General features: G+C 33.8%; 1 protein-coding gene across 1 annotated transcript in view; it reads right to left on the bottom strand.

Annotated features, from left to right (window-relative positions):
* LRP1B (LDL receptor related protein 1B) overlaps nt 1–25,735 on the bottom strand; it is a 1,432,692-nt gene that overhangs the window by 76,205 nt on the left and 1,330,752 nt on the right. The window contains exons 80-83 of the mRNA XM_073806959.1: nt 19,601–19,717; nt 17,725–17,898; nt 15,784–15,909; nt 8,866–9,030 (exon numbers count right to left, since the gene is read on the bottom strand). Coding sequence (XP_073663060.1) covers nt 8,866–9,030; nt 15,784–15,909; nt 17,725–17,898; nt 19,601–19,717 — 582 coding nt within the window. The remainder of the gene's footprint in view (nt 1–8,865; nt 9,031–15,783; nt 15,910–17,724; nt 17,899–19,600; nt 19,718–25,735) is intronic.

The raw sequence follows: 25,735 nt of genomic DNA, 5'->3' as shown, positions 1-25,735 counted from the left end.
AAAGAACACACACACAACACAAACAAAAACAAACCTAATATTTGCCACATCTATCTACTTGTATAACTTCAAATTTTGGTACATTCTCGAGCTTTTTTCAAAAGAAAGCTACACTTACTGCTTCTAATTCTACCAATATATGACAAAGTAAAATCCTCGATCATAAAGTCACATTCCAATCCTTCACTGGGTTTGTAGTTTTTATTTTTTAATATACAAAATAGTGGGTCAATCTGTTGCTTCTCTTTGTTCCCTCTGAAGACAGGCCAGATTTCTCAACATGTAAGTACTGCTCCTACAAATCAACTCTGATTCCCTCTTGGTAAGAAAGGATTAGGAATGGAGAAGGTAATGTTGGTGTTGTCTTTACTGTATATCTGTGTACTCTTGCAAAGCTTACCTCTAATCTCTTAATTCCTAAATCTAGATTTCTCCTCAATCATCCTCTTCCTCAAATTTTCTCCATAATTTTACATTTATTAATATCTACACTTGAAAATTTTATCTCCACTTGGCTTCTAAGACACTAGCATTGTGGATTTCCCTGTCTTTTTCTCTGACTGCTCTTTTATAATTGCCTTTATGTTCTCTTTCTATCTCTTTCTGGTGATATTATCCAGTTTCATGGCTTCAGTAATGATCTCCCTATATGAATGTCTCAGTCTCGATTTTTTGACTCTGGGCTCATTCTCCTTCCTAAATTTCAGACCTTCATTCTCACTCCCTGTTTTACGTCCCTGTGTGGGTATCTCTGCCTGTTCAACAGGTTCATCTACTCCTCCCATGACTCCCTAAGAGAGAAAATTCCTCTCATAAACATTGTCCTCAGTAGCACACATGATTTCACTAGACTGAAGGCTCTCCCAGTGCCATATTAAGTTCCACACTACACGTTAACAAAGTGCCTTGCTAGATGTATGCTTATAATAAATGGAGGTTAATGTAGTTATATATTACTTCTGTTTATAGATAAATGGAAGCTTATCTCATATAAACTGTTGTAGCAAATTTTCATACAACATAAATTAATAATAAACTCTTGAAATTTAACTAGGTAACCAGTAATAGCTGATGTCAAACATGGTAAATACATAACTAGAATCACTAACCATCTATAGTCAATGATAAATATTAGTAATATCTGTTAGCACAACTGAAGATTATAATGTTCATAAGAAAAAATGGAAATGCCTTGGAATCTCATAGAGTTCTCTAAACTTCATTGTTCTTGCATGGCCCTTATATACCAAAAATCACGGTCTCAGTAAAAATGGTTGATTCTAAAATATTTCATAAGAATATTTAATAGTAATTAAATAAATTTGGTACAAAGTTAAATTACTTGTTTTTTTTTTTTTTTTCAAATCAGGAAGACCTGAGAAAGAAACCTGGTTAGATATTTATTAATTGTGTGGCTTTGGAAAACTTAGACATCCTCACTGGATCTCCTTCTGGATCTCATTCTGCAAAATGGTGATAGCAATGCCTGCCATGTGCTGGTAAAACACTTGTCACAATGCCTGCCACATAGCAAGTACTCAGTAATTGTAGGTTTATTAGTAATAGTAGCATTGGCATTATTATTACTCTTAGTATTGCTATTAAACAAATCCTCAATTTTGGTTGTTATTTAAACTTCACTGAGTACATTTGCCTTTGTTAAGAAACTCCATATGGAATCCTGATGCATATTTTTTCCATTTTCATTCTTTTGAACAAAACATGCCTATAGGTAATCTATATATATCAGTTCAAAACAGTATATTTTAATATACATAACAATGAAATCTTTTCTATTATATAAGTAATTATATGGATATCATAAAGATTTATCACTAGTCCCTGTTAAATGAGCATTGAATTTATGTGACGTGGTTACAATTTACATCTAGATAAATGAATCTTTAACTTTATGCTATCTTTAATTATATACTCACAGAAATTTCTCTGATATGGGCAGACAATACTGATGATTTTCAGTGATAATAGACAATGTCTTAGAGAACTGACTTTTGACATAATCTATGTTCTCAGATGTTAGTTTTCTTACTTAATCATGCTAGCTTACATCTAAAAAATGCCACATAGAGTGTTTCAAATTAAATAAAATAATATAATTAAGGAAGTTACTAGAATCCTTGGCACCTGAATTGAGAATTCAATTATAGTAGTCACTATAATATGACAATAATTATGTTTGTAAAATTTTCAAAATGTTATAATTATTGAATTACTGCATACTTGCTAATAATTTTAGAGTAAAATTTGCTGGGTAGGTTTAAGTCAAGTAATATATCAATCAATATGTTTCTCAAAAGCATATATTTTCATTTGAATATTATTAAGGTGTATGTTGTTGGCATTTTTCAATAACTTGATTTAAAACTGTAAGTGTATCTTTAAAAGCTAGATTTATTTAATAAACAGTTTTTAAGCTGATTATAAAAATGCTACTCATCTGGGCTTCCCTGGTGGCGCAGTGGTTGAGAGTCCGCCTGCCGATGCAGGGGACACGGGTTCGTGCCCCGGTCTGGGAAGATCCCACGTGCCACGGAGTGGCTGGGCCCGTGAGCCATGGCCGCTGAGCCTGCGCATCCGGAGCCTGTGCTCCGCAACAGGAGAGGCCACAACAGTGAGAGGCCCGCGTACCGCAAAAAACCCCCCAAAACCAAAAACAACAACAAAAAATGCTACTCATCAGTTTAATTTAATTGATATTGTATGATTTTAGTAGGCAAAATAACCTCTCTGCTCAATATTGGACAAATAAATTATAACTCTTTTTTCTATCTAAACACAACACCTGAAGATGTATGGTTTACTCAGCATTTTGTAGTAATTTTTAAGGGAAAAGAATCTGGAAAAGAATATATATATATATATATATATATATATATATATATATATATATATATATATAACTGAATTACTTTGCTGTAATTTCACTTTACACCTGAAACTAACATAACATTGTAAATTATACTTTAATAAAAAATAAAATTAAAAAATTAAATTTAAGAAAAAAATGTGGTTGATTGTGATGAAAGAATGCTAGTAAAAGTAATTACATGTGAATTTCTTAGGAGACCATGACTATACTTATTATTTCTGAGTGGTAGATATCTGCTAGTGAACATTATTGATTGGTTCTCTTTTTAAGCAATTTATTTGAATTCATACTCATTTTTCTATGTGAGCCATGCTGCTTACCTTGTTTAACTTGGTCTTGTGCTTGTAAATTTTTGTCCCTGGTTATAACATTTTATACCTAACTAGTTTTCTATGCATTCAGTCATTGTTTAGTTCAAGTAGTCTGACACACACATTGAGTCTAAGTAATAAAAACATTTAATTGACATTTAAACTGCAGGGCATATTTATACACATTTACATTTAATGTTCTCTGAAAATGCTATCTAAAAGTAAGCATCTTTAGTAAAAACGTCTTTACTATTTGGACAAAAGCTACATTCTTTTTTTTTCTTTTTTTTCGGTACACGGGCCTCTCACTGTTGTGGCCTCTCCTGTTGCGGAGCACAGGCTCTGGATGCACAGGCCCAGCGGCCATGGCTCACGGGCCCAGCTGCTCCGCGGCATGTGGGATGCTCCCGGACCGGGGCACGAACCCGTGTCCCCTGCATCGGCAGGCGGACTCTCAACCACTGCGCCACCAGGGAAGCCCAAAAGCTACGTTCTTGTTCCTTCCTACAGAATAAAATAATAAGCCAAGAAACAAATCATCATAGCATCATTCAGTTACTTACTGGATTAAAATCCGAAAGCCTGTCTCCTGACCTCTAACCCCCAAGACTGCTCTCCTTGGTGAAATCTGGCTTCACTTCTGACTTAGATTCAAGTAACAAAAGTTTTGAATGCTTTAAAAAATTGCTAGTCTTTTTGATAAAGAGATTTGACATTCTAATTTTCCACTTAATATAATGTTTTCCTGGACTGAAAGTGAGTGCCCATTTATACATAATTTTAGCAAGTTGACTATAGCTGTTGGGTAGTCTTAAGTATTACAAAGATTACAGAGAACTATTGAGCAAAGCCTGACAAAGAAAATAAAGAACCGTGGGCTTTATCCAGCTCCCCCCAGATACTATTTAATATATTCTGACATGTTTCAAATTATAGGTCACAATCTATTTATATTTATGGAACGTTCATTTTTAGCCAACATTGTGGAGATGAGACTGAAACATTTTTGTCTTTTCTGTGAATATAAGTAAGCCAACTCAAGCCTTCTGACATTAGCTTAGAGAGCTATAAGACTAAATGGTTCAGTACTGCTCTCACCATATGGTCCAAACGAACCAGTAACTATGACTCATGAAGCCAGCAGCACAGTTAAAGAGAATCGTACTTTCATTGTTATGAAGATTCAAGGGCCAAGAACAGTGCCTGGCACTTAGTAAGCAGTTCAATACATATTAATTATCATGATCCTGACAATGATAATAAGTAGTGTTATTTTAATTTCTGATTCTAACAATAAAGCATGGTTGAATATTTAGAAAATACAGAAGTATAATGAAGGACCTATTACATATGCAATTTTTTCATATTGGGCTCATAGTATACAAGCAGGTTTTTTCTTGTGCTTTTTAACTTTAAAATAAAATGTGAATATTTTTCTCTATTATTATATAGTTTAAAATTATAGTTTTGTTTATCGTGTAACATTCATCTTTTAGATATGCTATATTTTATATATTAACTACTTGAATTTAGGTTTTTATCTCCAATTCTATATTATGAACAATACTACATTGAACATTTTCACTTCTAAATATTTTATTTTTTATTATTATGTAACCTTTGGAATATATTTCTAAAAGTGACATTATTTAGTTAAAGGACATTGGAACTTTTTTGTTTGTTTTGTTTTTTGTTTAATTTTTGAATTTTATTTAATTTTTTTATACAGCAGGTTCTTATTAGTTATCCATTTCATACATATTAGTGTATTCATGTCAATCCCAATCTCCCAATTCATCCCACCACCACCACCCCACTGCTGCTTTCCCCCCTTTGGGGTCCGTACGTTTGTTCTCTACATGTGTGTCTATTTCTGCCCTGCAACTCCTGCTGAGTAATTCAGAATTGCTTGCTGCAAGGCTTGTACCATGAACATTTTCTTCTGGTACTGATTTAAGGATGCTGGTTTCACCTGTGTGTGACTGGGCTCCTCCTCCCTCTTTTCCCACTTTTCTCTGTTTTTTATATACGTTTGTGTTCATATATGTTCATGTTCTGCCACTTGCTCCTTATGTTTTTTTGGTTTTTTTCCATTGATTTGTCAAAGCTACATATTCCTATGTCACTTATTTTTTAAACTATATGAACTATTTTATGTTTTCAATTTTATATTTTCGACTTATTCTCTTGGATTCTTAAAAAGCAAATAGGACCAAATATCCAGCTTTTACCACTTTCTAAATATAATCAATATCTATGTTAAGGGAGCTAAGACATCAAGCTTAATTTAAATTAAAAACAGCCCTCATTTAAATATAAAGTGAAAGAAAAACTAAGCGGGACTGTTTAAATGTATGTTCACCCTTTATCAAGATATTAATTAGGTGACTGTGTACTTTACAGCCCAGATACATATGTGACTTGAGAGACATCAGTATATATGTTTCATAATCTGTTTCATGCTGTTTCAAAGGTGCCCCAAATTTCCTAGCTTAACCTGCCTTTGAGCAAACATTTTTAGGGTAGTCATATCTGATCATAATTGATGGCAGTCACATATGCTACCATCATATTTGGGGCAGTGGCCTGGATAGAAAGATCTTGAATAAATGAGATAGAAAATTATCTCCATCTACTTGGCTATTATAAGGGCCCTTTCCATTGCAGTGAGAAGATTTTGATTTTTTTCTTTCCTCAAGAGAGCCCTCTTTCCTCCGGCTTCATTTCTGGGAATAAAATCTTCCACTGCCAAAATACACAGATGTGGTGACAGAGGGCAACACAAAGAGAGCTTCTGCTGTCTTCTTGCTGAATTCATTTAAATACTTCAATACAAATGAATTGCCTACTATAAAAAATTGCACCATCATCTCTTCACGTAGCCAGTTTTACATATATTCAAACTTCCCAAATTAGAATTGCCTTCCTTTATGCATAATTCCAAACTTTGAGTGGGAGTATTTGAGAATATTTTCCCAAATTTACAAAATTTCTTGCTCCATTCCTCTAAATCAGTTGTGTAGAAAACCCTGATTCATTTTGATAGAAACATCAAAAGTCTAAATAACAGACCTGTAAGAGTATGGAAAATACCACACAGAATGAACATAGAGAATAAATATTCATAAAAGTGAAGATTAATTGTACATATAATTACATAAATATCCATTACATCTGTGATGAAAAAATAATTCCATAAATTATACTCTACTTTCTACATAAAATGACTGAATAATTCAATGCTTTATTCTATTTTCCATTGCTTTGCCAATGTAAACTTTATCTTAAATGTAGCCTCCTAGGAGCAGGTCACAGAAATTAACTACATGGATCCTTGTTGATATAATCAATGTCAACCTATTTCATTTTGTAGTACCTTCTTATATGGATACAGCTCATATATCTAGTTTTTAGTTTTCTTTATTACAAAAAACCTTAAGGAATGAGGAAAAATTCATTCCTACATGTAAAATTTTAATTACGCCTCTCAGATGTGTGCCTTTAATTAACTGGTGACATTTCCTTTGTTCAATTATTATAGTTCTATACAACTGTCACAAACTTATAAAGTTTAATTAAGGCTGCCCCAAACCCTAGTTACATAGTGTCCACATAGGAGTTTGCCAAAGGCTTAACTGTAAGTAAACCGACAATGAATAAATCTATGAGTTGCCCACTGGGATTTGTTTCACAAATTAACATTTGTGTGGAGATAATGAGGTTCTACAGTCTATAATACCAAACAATGTTTTATAAAACCACATTTTTAAAAGTGAAAAATGCTTTGTAAATGACTTAATTAGCTATTATATTATTATTAATTATTAGATGCTATAAGACAATAAACTACATGGCTATATCTCAAGTTGAATTCATATGAGAACTCATTTATATTACTAATTTGAAATATAATTTTTTCTGAACATATTATCTATGTAAATCAAGATCTAATACTCTGGGTGCATAGATAAACTTGATATACTATGGATTTTAAGAATGCAGCAAGGTCTGGACAAATGATTTGAATGAAACATCAAAAGTTGTGCTGTATTTATATATATTTCAGGATCCATTAATAGGATAGCAAATTCAATGTTTCACAGAGATTTGTCCCTGTGCATTGATTGCAGGTTGAATAGGTAGCCATAGTTTGGAGTGCCAAACTCTTTATCTAGCTGGCTTAAATATTTCCAAAGGTAAATATAAGAAAATCATCTGGTCAGAACCCAAAGATTTTTTTATCTTAATGAGAAAATTAAGTTAACAATTAAATAATAAAACTCTTAAACAACTCATTTGCATAAGAGAAGCTTCTTCCCTAAAGCTAAGTGGTATGTTTGTTGCTAAAATATAATTACAGGTCACACTCTTTTACTGTACATTCAATGGATTCTCATTTGCATAGTCAATGAAGGTCTCAGTACTACAGTTTTTCCCACAGCAATAGAATATACTTTATGGACTAGCTCCCCCTCCGGCAGAATGAATATATGTAGTAAGACTCCTAGTGCCTCTTTTAGTTCAATCAACCTGCTGAATATTTTTTCAGAATTCTATTGAGTAGTTACAATTATCTTAATTATCAATTAATCATAAGTCCAAAATATTTATAGGTATCAAATTATCAAACTATCAAAGAAGTAGTATTGTTTTTACTCTTAGAATGCAAATCAGAAAACAGCTTGCTTCTCCTGAACTCCATTGAAAATGCTGCTTCATGTGGCTCTTTGTTAGCATTATGCTAAATACTTCAAAGAATAGCTTAAGCAATAGAAGCAGTGAGAAATCCCAGTAAGAAAGAAATTAACCACATAGGGGATGTGAAGATCATATGGATTGCTTTTCTATCTGACTACCTAAATCTGCAGTTATCGTAGGAAAATTAAATGTACATAGATTTCACTCTAATAGTTGCATAATCTTCTTTGCACTAATACTGGAATTTGCAAATTATATTTCTATTATGTATTATGGTTAATTTTTTTCCAGTGGGAACATATTTTAAATTTAATAGAAGTCAGTAGGAAAATATGTTTTAGTATTCACTTATGTGCTGTAGAAAACACTTTTTGCGAGCATAGATATAGCATAAATTAGTAAGAATCTCAAGTATATCCGAATATGTAGTAAACTGATGTTTTCAAAGCAATATGTTTTGAATATACTACATTGCAATGACAACAGAGTAGTTATGATTTTAGATGGAAATTATGATGCTCTAAGATGTACTGATATAGTATGTATATATTTAAAATAAATCTAATTTTTAATAACATGAGTTTTAGCATCAGGCAAACTTCAATTAAAAAAAAACAAACAGATTTTGGAGTCAAATAGATAAGGCTTCTAAAACTGATTTTGCCTCATCATTTTAAGCCAGAGTCAGAATATCTATAAGCACTGAGCCCTGTCAATGGCACGCACTTAACACAAGATAATCATCATTATTATTGTTAATTTTTGTGACTTGGACTTCGATTGATATACTCAATTTAGAAAAAATGCCACTGATTACGTTGAATTAATTATTAGATTTAATTTTTGTTAATGTATTTGTTAAGACAATAGGAATTATATTCATAGCATTAAGTATTTTCTGTAGATTTTTCACATATAAGGAAAATTACAGATGATCTGAATATACAATGCCACTCAATTATTTACCTAGAGCTGATGGCATGCAAGTTCCTCCATTTTGACAGTAGTTGCTACAGTGGTTGATTTCACATCTCTCTCCTGAATAACTAGGCCAACAGTGACACCTCAAATCACCTTTCTCATTTAAAATGCATCTTCCTCCATTTTCACAAGTCAGTTTGCATGAATCATCTGGTTATAAGAAGAAATGTACAAATTAGCATGCCATTCAGTAGGTGGTAGAATAAGAAAAATTCAAATAAAGAAAAATTAAATACTAAGATTCACTTTTTTCCATAGAATTCCAAAAATAAATACCCCTAATATAAACGTAGAAGAAACAAAATACTATCTGAAAATAGAGAAATAGATTTCAAACATTGTTGAATGGTGAACACAAGTATTGAATTAACTTTTATTCTTTTTTAGGCTTAAAGCATTGTTTACCATTTCTTATATTTGTTAAAACATTAAACAATAAAACCAACTGAAACTTTCTAAAAATAAAATATTTTCCAACCAATATGGGTTTTTTCATGATATGGGCAAACATGGCCTAGTTTTTAGAAGTGTTTGATATTAAACCAAACCGAAATATGTAAGATAAATATATATACAGTCCCCTACATACGAACTTTCAAGTTGCGAACTTTCAAAGATGCCAACGTGTGTTTGCATGTCCTATCACATAAGTTAGTTCACGTGCCTGGTGTACTTTGTCACGTGCCTGTATCCTCTACAAGTGGTTGTGCTTTTGTGTACTTTACTGTACAGTATTGTATAGAGTACAGTATTTTTATTTCAAGCCCAGGATGTCCGGAAGCAAGCGTATAAGCAGCGGTGATGTAGCTGGTACTGAATGTCAGGCATGAGTGAAAAAGCAGCTTGCCCTCCGTCTCCTATTGCTGAAGATCCTTCAGCTCTACCCTCCCCCACCTCCTCTCCGTACTCCAGTCAGTTACTCTTCTTGCCTGTTCACTCACTGCTGGCTCCTGTATGCCAGCTGTTATACTTACTGTACTACTATACTTTTCAAGGTACTGTACTGTAAGATTAAAAATGTTTTCTCTGGGCTTCCCTGGTGGCGCAGTGGTTGAGAATCTGCCTGCTAATGCAGGGGACACAGGTTTGAGCCCTGGTCTGGGAGGATCCCACATGCCGCGGAGCAACTAAGCCCGTGCGCCACAACTACTGAGCCTGCCCGTCTGGAGCCTGTGCTCTGCAACAAGAGAGGCCGCAATAGTGAGAGGCCCATACACCGCAATGAAGAGTGGCCCCCGCTTGCCACAACTAGAGAAGGCCCATGCACAGAAATGAAGACGCAACACAGCAAAAACAAACAATTAATAAACTCCTACCCCCAACATCTTCCAAAAAAAAAAAAGTTTTCTCTATTTTTTGTGTTTGTTTTTTATGTATTATTTGTGTGAAAATTATTATAAACCTATTTCAGTATGGTACCATATAGCTGATTGTGTTAGTTGGGTACCTAGGCTAACTTTGTTTTACTTACAAACAAATTGGACTTACGAACATGCTCTCTGAATGGAACTCATTTGTATGTAGGGAGTATATATATAGTATGTATAGTGCATATATATAGTATAGTGTACATATACAAAAACATATAATTTTTAGTATAGGGAAACATTTAAATGAAAAGATACTCTTTGATGTACATCCTTATCAGCTATATATTAACGCACAAAACTAAAAATTACTTAGATTTGATACAAGATGGTGATAAAACAGTGTCAGAAACATTTTTTTCCATATATAAAATAATTAGGCAAAATCTGCCTATATAATACATTTTGGCTGAGAGAAAGAAAGGATGGTCATTCCTTGGGGGTCACAAAATCATTTTTAAAAATATGATGAGTCTGATTTATGATAAAGATTGGTTTGGAATCATTTTCCACATTATTTTTCTGTATGTGTAGACATGGCCTTGCTCCATTAGAACTACTGCTCTACATAGAACAGGACATAATGTCCAATGGAATAAAGACAATTGACAATATTTTAAGAGCATTCTATTCAAAAAATACCTTTTTCTACAGTCATGCTTACTTTATACAAAATAAGATAAAATCAAAACAGCCTATATTGTTCACTCAAGATGCATTGGCACAGACATAACAGAAGCTTGAATAATTATCACTGCAATAATCACAAAAACATCTTAAAGAGCCTCAGTGACTTCAAATGACAACATAATTCAAGTATCATAACCACTGTCATAAACAGAGACCATCTATCAGCAGTGTCAGACAAATTTCGAGATTTTTGGCATTGCAAAGCAGTTTCCAATACTTTGTCATGTAGGGAGGCTTCAGGTTGGCATTACTAAAGTCTGCATTTGTAATATGAAGGGCTCTCTCATGAGGCACTATATACACAGAGTATAAAGAAAATGACAGTTGATGTAGTGAGACCTGTTTTTAAGTCCTAGCTCTGCCCCTTACTAGGCATACAAATTAACCTATCTGAGCCTTAGTTATTTCTACTTTAAGATAGCCTTAAGGACAAATGTGCAACTTAACTCATAGGTTTGTTGTGAATATTAAATTAAATAAGAAACTGGAAAGTAAAAGTCAAAATTATAAAACTTTGTAAATTTTTAAGTATATAAGTATATAACATACACACAAATGAGAATTTGAGTTCTAGCCATACTAGAATAGTATGAGGATGAAGACCTGCGATCTGGGTCTACAAGGTGTATTGTTAAATTTCAACAGGAAATTGAGGAACTTACTAGGTAAATTACCCAGTAACATTCTTATTTAGCATTAGGTGCCCATAAGGCGCACTGAGAATATAGCTCACGTGGAGTGGCATCTATGAATACCAGAAGGTGAGCATTGTTGAAACTGAATGAAAGTTACTGTGACTGGACCTGGATTACAGAGTGTGAAGGCAGGAACTGAAAGAGAGAAGTGAATTTAAAGAGATAAGCAGAGTGTCATAGGAGATCCTTGGATGTTGGACTTTGCCCCCATAGCAATGTTAGGTCTTTGAAAAGTCTAAAAAGTCCAAGAATGACTGTACTGGTAGGGGTTAAACTGAAAGCAGGGGGACTATTAGGACTCTGTTTAAATTGTCCAGGCTAGATAAGATGATGGCCTAAAATAGAGTAATGTGGGATAGATAATGTAGACATATTCTGAAGGTAACTAGAAGACAAAAATCACATCAGAGGGAAAGGAAAAAACAAGGATAATTCTTCAGTTTCTAACACGAGGCCAATAGGACCTGAAGTGTTGTTTTATCTTTGAACATATTAAATTGGAGATACCTATATAAATGCAAGTGGGAATCTCTAGCAAAGAGTTGAATGTAGAGGTCACGTTCTCAAGAAAGATCTCTAGTGAAACATGCTTGCTCAATTTAAAATTTACCAAAACATTTCTAACTCATTCAGCATGAAATATCCTAACTGGAGTTGTGAATGTGAACAATGAAGATAAATATTTAAGGTATTATGATCACAGTTAGGATTGTTACGGGAGGGCTCATTTTCACCTGTAGATGTTCTGTGTAAAAATACATAGGTATTCAAAATCTCTACATGTTAGGACAGGTGCATTTCTATAATGTGCCTCATTAGGCACCAGAAATTTAAAAAATATAACACTGCCTGATGAAATGGAAGTAGAGTTACATTCTTTCAAAACCTAACTGTAATAGTTCTATAATGAAAAAGGAAGCTGCTTTTGTCAATAACAAAATCACCCCCAGAAGCCAAGCTCCAGCAATTATAATCAACTATAGGGAAGAGCAGGTGAACAGTTCTCCAAGAACGCGTAACATTTGAATTCAAATTTCTTACATGAAGATTAAAAATACTCAGGGTGCTCATCATTTAACAATAGCAGCTAGAGAAAGGCAAGCAATTATAAAGAGCTGAAAAAGTTGGCTGTATCAAATGCTAATGTCAGGAAAAAATTAATTGGCTTTTATCTTCACCAATCAATAATTCTAAAATCCACTTAATTATATTCCTAACCGAAGTGGTTCAAGCCATCCATTACCAAGGCTCATATACAGAGGCCAGTGTGAATACTTTTTAACACTCAGATTGTTTAAAATATAAGATTTTCTTTTAAATCATAAAATAAACATTGAGGAGGTTTCTGTAACCCTGCCTTTCAAGCAGGATTGAAATAGTAAAACTAAAATTTATAAAAAAGTTTTAGATCTTTGTATATTTAGACAAAATGCTTCCTCATTTAAAACATAAAACTATACAATTTGGTAATAGCTTCATTTTCTTGCCTACTTCATGACAGATTTATTTTAGAGTGCTGTGTGTCTACTTTTTGCAAGGCATTGTGCTAGGCACTTTCTGTATGTTATTTCTAGTATTTCCAATGACTCTGGACATGGGTACTTTGGGTGACTTGGAGACACTGGAGTGTATTATGTGATGATTAAGAGTGTGGAATGCCTAGGTCCACCTTAGGGTACCACCATTATTAAGTATTGTTAGACAATTGAGCCTCTCCATACTTCAATTTTTTATGTGTAAAAATAGGGGCAATGACAGTATAATATCATTGGAGTTTTGTGAGGATTAAATGAAATTATATATATATCTACATAACATACTTAAAATATGCTTTGCTCATAAGCCTTCAAGGTATTTATTATTATTACTAGCAGTAGTAGTAGTATTTATTGTTAATCCAATTTCACACAGAAGGAACTGAGACTGAGGGAGTACAGGGCCAAACATATTAGTTAAGTGATAGATCTTGGCTTAATCCAAAGCACCACCTCAGCTCTACTCCAGACCATGTTCTTCCTGTATATTTGTTGATTTTGTATTATTGAATAAATTATTTGCATTAAGCAAAGAGGAAAAAGGGAGGTTATGTAGAAGAGACAGTCTTATTTACTTATAAAAGGAAAACAAGAAAAGCTGTCTGCAACTTGACCATAAGAAAAAAAAATACACTTATAATATCTGAACCAGTGTAAAAGTCACACTGGTAGCACAAGCTGTGTACTTCTGTGCAGAATACTCATCTCTTTCCCAGGGGTCTCTCCCACCCATACAATAGTGTAAGTAGACATGGCACACAGGAGGCATCTGTGAGAGCACTGCTTATGGGTATATATGGAACTAGTGAAAATGAGGCACATCTTCCACAAGGAAGGAGTTGTTGACGTTTTTAAGAATCTGTTTCTGAGATGTTAAGTATAGAGTTTGTGACTGTGTCAGAGCAGTGAGTGAAAAATGTACCTGAAAATGTTCATTTAATTCTCTTATTCTACCATCACAATTGAGATCATGGCAACTCTAGTTGGGAGAATTGGTAGAGGAAGGGTGCATCCTAGTACCAGTGACAGCATCCCTTTTCAATGACTGGCACTAAAATACCCATCCAAAATACCAGTCATGATTCATATTTAGCTCTCCGTTAAGAATGTTCCAACTGCCACCCACAACAGCACTTTGCACATCCTACACACTAACTGGAATAAATGACTCATTATTTTCTTTACAGTCCATGCTTTCATGACTTTTCAGACAGTTTCCTCTTCTCAGTGTCCTCCTCCTTCATTCCTATTTAATCTAAATATAATCTATCTTTGCAGATCTTGTTCTAATGTCATGTTCTATAGGAACTAATCAATTCTCTAACTGGATAATCATCTAATTCCTCATAATAGCATAAAGTCTGTCTCTTTTGTGGCTTATATCACTATTCACATAAGTATTTATTGGTGTTTGTGTCATTCATCATTTCATCTTTTCAACCTCTTCAGCTTTGCATATCAAATGATTAAAAATACATATTAAATGGAAGAGCTGTGACAGTTTTAGACACTGAGTGCCTTAGGAAAGGCAAAAGTCTTCAGCTGGCATAACCCCCAGCAGAGAACAATGAGACAATGATATGGGGGTATAGATGCTGACTGAGGGCAAAGACACTGTGTTCACATGAGGAGTTCATTTAAACAGAGAAATACAACCGGTGGGAAGCCCTGCTATGAAGAGATCCTAAGTGTGTATCTCATTGGAAAAATGTTTGCTGTGACCCTCAAGTGATTTTTGGAGCACTGCATTTTTGTCTGTGACATAAAATTAATGTGTTGATTTTCTTTTCTCTTAGTAGCATTTTTTTCCCATTATGGCTAATGTCTTGAATATGAGGAAACTTATTGAAAGTCTGCCTGGATATCCAAGAGACATCTCTTTCCCTTTCCCATCACACTATTTTCAGTTTTGATTTTTTTCATTTGATTTTTTTCTGTTTTGTTATTTAACACATACTAGCATCTGAAATAATATTTCAAGTTTTTAAATGTTTGTTCCAACCTCTAGCTTCTAAAATATAAACTTCTTGAATGAAGAAATATTTTCAGTTTTGTTTCTAACTTAGTCCTTTGTTTCTAAATTAGTGTTATGCTTTGCTCAGAAGCCCTCAAAATATTTATTATTATTAGTAGTAGTAGTAGTATTTACTGTTAATCAAATTTTACATAGAGGAAACTAAGATTTATTTTCTAAATTAATCATCAGTTTCTAAATTAGTGTTGGCACACAAAACATATATAAAGTTGCTAAATGAATAAATGGATTTGGGAGTTGGGTTTAAACTAATAGCAGAATGGCACCCTCAGAAATATCATTATCTTTACTGATACAGGAGCTATATAAACAGGTCTCTTGATTCTGTGTGTGACTTCAAAGTTCTTAATCTAGTCTTCGATGCACAGTAAGTGCTCAATGCAGCTTTGTGAACAAATGTAGAAAGAATTGATGGGAAGTCATCATCAGAGAAAAGAATAGTTTACACAGGCATTCAAGAACCAGTGATATCATGGAAATATCAGTGATGACTGAGTAGCTAATACTGCTCAGTTTCAGTAGTTGTGAACATTTACTGTATACAGTAATTCATTACTTACAGAATAATGAAGTTTACCTACCTAACAGGCTGTCATCATTGCAGGTGCCATTAATCAAATATTTTCCTTCTGGGCACACACAGGTGGCCCCAGAAGGATTCAGCAAACAGAGGAATTCACATGCTAGATCCGAGCATGGATTGGGTACTGATCAAAACAAAACAAAAGAAAAAAGAAACACATAATTATAAATACAATAGGTTTCAAAAACATAAAATTCAATAAGGTGAAATGATGAATTAGCAATGTTGAAAAGAAATAACATCAAATTTTTACTGGGAGTATCTTATTTCAATATTCCAATTCTCCTTTATAGATGAAAAGAAATTACTACCCAACATTCAACATTAATAGAAACTTTACCCTACTTTACATTTCCCATGAGGGAGAAGAAATTATTCAAGCACATACTTTGTCACTTTTCCTTTGGCAAATTTAGGTAGTTTCAAAACTGGTTTAACAGACAGAAACAGCTCCCCCTGGTATTTACAAAGGCTTAAAATCCGTATGTAGTTGTCTGTCAGAACACAAACAAAACATGGCTTTTTTCCCTAAAAACATGTTTAATATGGTATGCTTTCCATCAGATAGGAGTTTGTGTGCATGGATAAATGGGTACCACATTTATTTTTGTCTATATTTCTATCCAATCAGTATCCTCTGCAGCCACAGCTGTTGCGTGGCTTTCCATGCAGGATCTGTCATTAGAATGAAACAGAAACGGTATCTAGGTAGTGAAATGGTGACTATGAAAGTGGCTTTCATTCTGTAAGAACCAGTAATCAAACACCTATTATACTTAGGGCAGACTTTTATTAATTTATTTTTTATGATGGTGGAGATATTTGACTATGAATATGAATCAAACAGAACTAGAGGATGAGAGGGAATGTCCTCATATTAACCTTGGAACCATATGTGTCAGATCATTAGCAAAGAGTAGCAAAACACTGAATAGAATTTCAGGAAGGTTTTAGGGGAATATATGTTGTTTTAATCTGTTTCCAAAACTGATTTGGTAAATATCAGTTGCTACCTTTCCAGACCATCATACCAAATGAGATTAAATCCCTTTTTTTTTTCTTTTTGCGGTACGCGGGCCTCTCACTGTTGTGGCCTCTCCCGTTGCGGAGCACAGCCTCCGGACGCACAGGCCCAGCGGCCATGGCTCACGGGCCCAGCCGCTCCACAGCATGTGGGATCCTCCCGGACCGGGGCACGAACCCGTGTCCTCTGCATCAGAAGGCGGACTCTCAACCACTGCGCCACCAGGGAAGCCCAATCCCTTTTTATTTGCCATAAAGAATAGTTATAAGTAAATCTGAAAGTTTTTTGAAGGGTGAACTCATATATAAACACAGATCATTAGCGTTTCAGCCACATTTTATTCCTTTGTTCTTCGATATTTTTTATGGCTTTGTTTGAAACACATCTTTCAAAATAACTATGTCAATTATTTACCTATTTTTTTCTAGGAGAGAAAGTAACAATAAAAGTCATAAACCATGAGAGAAAATACAACCTTTGGGAACATTCTCCTCAGATACCTTTAAAGATGAAATGTTAAAGCTATGATTTTTACTTGGTTATCAGAGAGTGAAAAAGGCTAATGACAAATTTCCTTACTTGCGTGGTTTATCTATAGACCCACAAAGTTTTATTAAGAATTTGGAAAAACACAAAATAAGAGACAAATTTTTATAACAAAGTTAATTCTAATTGCAAGAAAATACAAACAAATCCTGAAATTTTCATACCTGTTTTTGCAAAAATAGCAACTATTGCATTATTTATTTCTTGTCTTTGGTAATTTGAAAAGTCTGGTTATACCAAAATTAAAGTGAACTTAACTTATTGGGGTTAAGCCATGAATAGAGTTAAGAATTTAAAAATACTTTATTTTGAGAGTCATAAGAAAGAAACTTTGTCAATATAGATAATAGTATAAAATATTATACTTACAGTCTAGTTGTTTATAGCGATGAGAAATCAAAACACCTTTTGTTTTATCAACATCTAAAGCTAGGTACTCTACTGAACCATGGCCAAATTTTTGTACTCGAAATACACCATTTTTAGGTCCTGCTCCATATATATAATCTTCGAAGACATCAATCCTGTGTGGATGTAACAAGCCTAGAATTTTTAAAAAATGCAGTTGTAAGGGTTGCAATATAAATACTCAGACTTAAGAAAACTAAGTTTATCCAAGATCATATAGAAAATATTATTCCTGTTCATAAAAAACCTTTCAGAATTAGAATGTTTTTAATATTAGCTGTAACATTGTTAGGATTAATTTATTAGCAGTAGAAATATGTGAGATATTAAACTTGTCACTCAGAACATAAAAAACACTTCCATCATCACTTTAATCATCATCACCAACACAAAGCATTGGCTGGGGGACATATTATACACAGTAATATTTTCTGCTGTACAGTTTGCAAACAACAGCAACAAAAAGCCTACAGGCCAAAGTTATCCATTGCTCAAAACCAGGAATTTACAAAATTATCATTTTGTGTTCTGTATAAAATTAATGGTCAAATTAGATTACCTGAATGACAATTTTATCAATCAATCATGAACTGATTTTAAACAGTAAAATCCTCCTCCAAAATTTGGCATTACTATTATCTGTTTTAGAAATGGGGTTAAGAAAACAAATTGGCAAATGGTAATCATACATATGACTAGTATGGCTGAGAAGAATAGTAATAATAATAACAATTTTTCATATTTTACAAAATGGCTATTATTTGAGAGAATTTATAAGAAATATAACTTTTGGTACTGAAATTTAAACAAGTAATATAACATTTATGTTTCACTTATTATCTAAAGGTTGTAAAACATAAAATGCCTTTTAACATATATTTTCCTTCAATGTTCCTTGAAACAGTAAAATGTACACTTAAGCTAAAATAGGTAAATTTTTGCAATCATTTATGTGAATACGGAATTTTTTTCCATCTAGGTTTATCATACAAAAAACACACACTTCCAGTAAAGACACAGTGAAAGTTCAATGCAATTATTTTTCTTGAAGCTTCTCTGATTTTGTTTAAAAAGAAAAAAGGAAGCAAAGCAATATTCAGTAAATAAAATATGTAAATATAAAAACCTCAAGTATATATTGTGAACAATTGGTGTTAAATAGGTAAGCAGTTTTGGTAGGAAAGGGAAAGAAGAACAGAAGGGAAATCAATTAGTTTCATCAGAAAGAACTGAGATTGCCAGGCAAAAAAAGTGTGAGACACAGAAAGGAGTCAAAAATGAGAGTAAAAAATAGGAGGTAGACACAGAGATGGAGATATAAAAGGGTGCCACAAAAGAAGAGCACATGTAGATTCTGCAGTCACTTGTGTGAGAGGTAAGTTGTCATTTTTACATGTTGCTTTTCACATGGATGAGAATATCCCTATCAACTACCTAAAATAATAATTTTTACTATGATGTTTTACTATATACAATAACTCATTTCCTACTTATCACTGCAATTTGAAATAAAAATTAGCGTTCACAGGCACTAATCTCGATTACTTGAAGTGTTCTGCTCAGAACAGAACATCCACGGAAGCAACAAACAGAATGAATATTTTTTGAATCCGGGTAGCAATGGACCACGTTTGTACTAGAGTCGAGAAGTTCTTCTGGCCTGGCCTCTTTGTTATTCTAGTAAGAATGAAAATTGTAAGGAACAGTAAGAGCTATAAGTTGAAAAGAGAGAGAATTTGAGGAAATACAGAATGTAAAGCTTTCATATTATATTTATGTATCATTATTTAATACTTTCAGTGATAATTAAAAGCAAAAACAAGAGCACTTCACAAACCTTGTTTGCTGCTGACAGAGATTACTGAATCAGAGCCGTCATATAGAACGCTGCCAATAACAGAGAGCTCAAGGTCGGCCCAGTATATCCGTTCACTGAAATGATCCACGGCCAGACCTGCAAAATCAATACACACAGACAAATAACAGCAATACATTTGAGATTATTTAAAATTATGTTTCTGCTCTTTTAATGTCTTATTATAATTGACATTTTTCTTCAGACATCTTAGAAATTACTCAGTCTATATCACAGTAGTGCAAAAATCAGAAAAACAGAAATAGCTTAATCCCTATCTGAAATACATGTGTATAGATTACATAGAATTTATTTAATAAACTGTGGCAAAAAAATCTTACTTCACATAGGGAAAGCCACCCTAGATATCTTTCCTTTCTACACTGCTTTCTTAATTATGGTTATTTTCTAAAAGAATTTCCCATGATACTTTCATCATTTAAATCACTTACCCAACCATTATTTAAAATAATTCAGTGTAATTAGTTATATTTTGAATCTTTTCATAAAGGTGCATTTCTCAGAATATAAAAGGTTCATGGGCTTAATCGTAAGATATTTTCATCCACTTGGAATTAGTCTACAGTGTTATGAAACACCTGTGTGCAGGCTGAAGTATAAATTGACTAAAGATTGATGTTTATAGTAAGGAAGAATGAATAGTAAATTTCTTAATTAAGGTTCTAGTTGTATTGATACTTAAATTTTTCACTCTATTTTTTTAGTCTAATCATTAATTTGCTCTGAGACTGTTTGTCCTTCTTTATATCATCAGTATCTGTTAGTGAATACCAATGGACTAACATAATATGTAGTAAAAAATCATGTTTTGCTATTTATTCAACTTTTTATTTTGTATTTCATAATGTGATTGGAGTCTAGCCGGTGTCTTCTTGCGCAAATATCAACACATATAATACCTTAAGTAAACTTCATTCAGTATAGAAGAGTAAGATCTATGACATATGAATTATATAACAAATCCTCACTGCTATAGATATTCAATTTTTACGACATAGCTAGTCTTTAGATATGACATACTTTGATAGTACAATGCAATCAAAATACCTTTGGCATCTGAATGCTAAAGAGCTTTCTGAATCAGCTCATTCAATAAAAAAACCGAGGTACCTCTCAATGGCAAGGCAACTGAATGAAAAGTATTTTCGAGTTTACACTAATTGTATTCCTGTGTAGATGCGCCAAGATTAACAATCAAAATGAAAGCATATCATGCTTCATTTCATTTGGGAATAATTCTTCTGTTCAGTGTGTAGATCTATCCCAAATGTAATCAAACTAAATATAAATATTTCTCCTCAAGTAAAATATAAAGATGTTCTATGCCCAATCAGCCTCTGAGAAATGAGTTAACAATTAAAACAAGTGGCCCATGTTTTACTAGTTTCTGCTCAATGATTAATTTGTTATTTGGAGTTATGCTGGGAATTAGGTTTTTGTTTCTTCATGTATAATTATGGGTAACATGAACCATAAAACCATCCAGCTTCCTGCTGCCGCCATTCTGTTTCAAAAAGGTTATCTCAGAAAGATTGAAAACGCTTTTCTTTCTCTCTCACCAGTGTAATACGATACTACATACTAGTACCTGGCAGCGTATGGTGCAAGGGAGGAGCTTTTTTTTTAAAAAAGCTGTTCCCAACATAATGCGTCTCTACATTTGAATATTAAATTTGTTAATCATATAAAAGAAGAAGACAATGGGTGTGTAATCTAATTTAATTACCAATATTGTTTCCTCAGATTCAGCAGCAGTAAAAATTTCTCAAACATGTCATACATTGCATTGTTAGTCTAGGCTTTAGACAAACATCTTCATCATCTCCAGTCCCATACCATACTATTTTGGATTGAATTACATCTAGATAAAAATTATATAACAAAGCTTTTAGATGAGTGGGATTTATATTCCCCCACATCCACAAATCAATGATTTTGATTTTTCCTTAAGCCTTTTAATAAAACAGATAGTCTTTTAAATTAAAAAGTTAAAAAAGGAGTCAACTTACTTTTTTGTTATAGAGATGAGTCAAGTTTATATGAAAGAACAAGTTCATTTCTATATCTTTAAAAATATCACATCTGTTTTTTGTCTTTAACAAAGAAGCAATAATAAAATGGGGGAAAAATCAATTCCCAGGAAAGTTATTCTTATCTGAACTGGGAATGGTGAATATTTGGAACCAAGTCGGTGTAAGTATAGAAAATTTAAAATAAAATGTCATACTTGTTCTAATCAAGCATAATGGAATCACAGTTTGGAAGTGTTATGAAAGATAAAGTCTCAGTAAGTTTTAGGAGCACATGATAATGGCCCTAATTGTGTATTCATTTTCTAAACATCTCCCATGATATCAAGACTACTGTTACATTTTAGGGATTTTTGAATCTAACTTTTGTTGAACTCTGAAATTTTCCAAGATCTTCCCACTAGTTCCCCTATTTCCACTATGAACTAAAAAGAAGAAAGAAAATGGTAAAAAAATCTTATGAGAAATGACCACAGTACCAATGTGATATTTAAGAGAGAAAACTTGGAGAGAGAAATAAATTAAAATCACTATGTTTTCAGAAAGAGAGGAAAAGATTTTATACATTTTGTGTTAAAGGAAAGTCAAGATTTGTAAGGTAGTAACACCCAACAGGTGTGCACTACCCTATTCTTGATTTAAGAGGTATAAGAGGGGTCCAAAAAACTAAAAATACTTACCACTATGTCAAATTTATTTTTAAAAAATTGTTAAAAGTATTTTTTGAGATAGGTTGCCTACATAGGGTCTTAGATTCCGAACTACATTAAAGTTGTAATATATGTAATATATATATATATATATATATATACACACACACACACACACACACCATACATGCACACACACATATCTACTTATGAATGTTAGTAAAATAATGTATCAAGGAATTGCAAAATAGTCCTTAAGTTTTTATCTATTTCATTTAATTAGAGATCTTTTGTTGGTTAATGACAAGGAATTTACTGAGTGAATCAAATAATTACGACTGGTCCAGGGCCAGTGTGTACTTGTTTATTCTCTCAGAAATTGCCACGATTTGAGAGGAGGGAAAGGTAACATAAATAAGCCTCTGGATATCAAATAATATGGTATTTAAATCAGACTCATGTAATTCTACATGCTCTTCTACTGCAGGGAAAACTGGAAAGTATCCTTATCTGACACAGAATTCACTAACTCAATACATATTTGTAAGGCAACTCTCTTGCACCATACACTGCCAGGTACTAGTATGTAGCAAAGAATAAAACAGATCATGTTCCTGCTCTCATGGAGCGTCCTACTCAACCACCACACAATTGATTGAATCAGAATATAGATTATGCTTCTTATATTTAATATACGGCCTAACAAAACGAAGTGTGCCATTTGTTAAAAGAGATCTTAATACCATACCATGGGTTAGAGTGTTAAAAATTGCACGCATTCATCTCTTCATTCATTCAACATATAATTAGTCTTAAGCACATACTAATTACAGGCACTATAACATTCTACAGGGGATATAACAAGAATATCCATTATGGTTTTGGTTTAACCTGTTATGATCTTGCTGGGCACATAGATTATACATTAAGGAGTCAATGATCTACTATATCATTAAAGCAGTAGATTATGGAGTACCAAGTTTGGAGATAACGAGTGCTTTCAAAGCCCAGAAAATTGAGGTATTCTCATGAGTTTGGAAAGGAGGCAATGGCAGTGCTGGTGGTGAGCAAATACAGGGCTGTCTGGGTAGTGGGCTAACTATCCGATCAGTACAATTCCAACCCTAGAATGCACAGAGATTATATAAAGGGACAGAGACAATTTTCTATCTATTCCTATTGCTGTTCATAATGCTGATATCACCTTCACTCTATTGAAGTACAGAGTATAACCAAATGCACTGCATCCTAGTGCACAGAGTCATTCATGGATGCATCAGGAAAGACAGAATTTCCTTTAAACCCCAAGCGTAAAGAAAAAGATGTTACACATGGTGGGAAACAGAGGCATTATTATAGTTACTGATTTCATATAACAACTTTGGAGTCAGGTCAAATATTTATAAACATACACCAACAAAAGAGAGAATATAGGTAAGAATAAGTCTAAGATGTTTCTAGGAAGACATGAGCAATGAATGTACATCCATGTAAGGATATCTTATAGAATATATTTGCGTAAGTGCACGTCCTCCCACATATAACATGCATATATACATACAGATGCAGAATGACTAACTGCCAGCTTTTCATTGTTACTTTCTAGTAATGTGCTATTTATAAAATCTAAATTATCTATTATTTCCTAAAAATCTTCTGAGATTTGTTTTTGACTCATTTGTATATCAATAACATTTGGCATGCCATACTTAAGAGTTATTAAAGATAAAGACAACACTGAGTGATGTTTCTGCTTGATGGAATAAAATCCTGCCTAATTATATAAGACTAGCATTTCCAATATTAAGAAATTCACTTATTAAGCAGGTCGGCATGAAATAAAGCAATAAATTTTTACATGTGGTGTGTGGACTTTTTAAATCTTACAGAATTCTAATTGATATACAATAAGAAAATTAATCAAATTAACAAAATATACTAAATGACACTTTTAAATGTGGATAAAAATAATAATTGGTCCCCTTAAAACTAGAGTTGCACCTGTGAGCCACTCGGCACTATAGGACTGGCAGTAGAAATACATTCACAGGACAACTAACTGCTGAACAATCATCGACAGGAAGACACTGGAACTCACCAAAAAAGATATCCCACATCCAAAGACAAAGGAGAAGCCACAATGAGACGGTAGGAGGGGCACAATCACAATAAAATCAAATCCCATAACTGCTGGGTGGGTGACTTACAAACTGGAGAACAATTATATCACAGAAGTACACCCACTGAGTGAAGGTTCTGAGCTTCACATCAGTCTTCCCAACCTGGGGGTCCGGCAATGGGAGGAGGAATTCCCAGAGAATCACACTTTGAGGGCTAGCAGGATTTGATTACAGGACTTCGACAGGACTGGGGGAAACAGAGACTCCACTCTTGGAGGGAACACACAAAGTAGTGTGAGCATCAGGTCCCAGCAGGAAGGAGTAGTGAACCAATATGAGACTGAACCACAGCTACCTGCTAGTGTTGGAGGGTCTCCTGCAGAGGCGGGGGGGCGGGGGGTGGCTGTGGCTCACCGTGGGAACAAGGACACTGGCAGCAGAAGTTCTGGGAAATACTCCTTGGTGGGAGCCCTCCCAGAGCACCAAAGAGCCTGTAGGCTCCAGTGCTGGGTTGCCTCAGGCCAAAAATAAACAAGGAGGGGACTCAGCCCCACCCATCAGCAGACAAGTGGATTAAAGTTTTACTGACCTCTGCCCACCAGAATAAGACCCAGCTCTACCCACCACCAGTCCCTCCCATCAGGAAGCTTGCACAAGCCTCTTAGCCTCATCCACCAGAGGGCAGACAGCAGAAGCAAGAAGAACTAGAATCCTGAAGCATGTGGAACGAAAACCACATTCACAGAAAGACAGACAAAATGAAAAGGCAGAGGACTAGGTAACAGATGAAGGAACAAGATAAAACCCCAGAAAAATGACTAAATGAAGTGGAGATAGGCAACTTTCCAGAAAAAGAATTCAAAATAATGAAAGGGAAGATGATGTAAGACCTTGGAAAAAGAATTGAGGCAAAGATCAAGAAGATGCAAGAAATGTTTAACAAAGACCTAGAAGAATTAAAGACCAAACAAACAGATGAACAATACAATAACTGAAATGAAAAACACACTAGAAGGAATCAATAGCAGAATAACTGAGGCAGAAGAACAGATAAGTTACCTGGATGACAGAATGGTGGAATTCACTGCTGCAGAACAGAATAAAGAAAAAAGAATGAAAAGAAATGAAGACAGCCTAGGAGACCTCTGGGACAACATTAAACACACCAACATTCCCATTATAGGAGTCCCAGGAGGAGAAGAGAGAAAGAAAGGACCCAAGAAAATACTTGAAGCGATTATAGTTGAAACTTCCCGAAAATGGGAATGAAAATAGCCACCCAAGTCCAGGGAGTGC

Source organism: Tursiops truncatus, chromosome 7 (genome assembly GCF_011762595.2).
Source record: "Tursiops truncatus isolate mTurTru1 chromosome 7, mTurTru1.mat.Y, whole genome shotgun sequence".
NCBI lineage: Eukaryota > Metazoa > Chordata > Mammalia > Artiodactyla > Delphinidae > Tursiops > Tursiops truncatus.
This window is presented reverse-complemented; position numbering and strand designations above follow the sequence as displayed.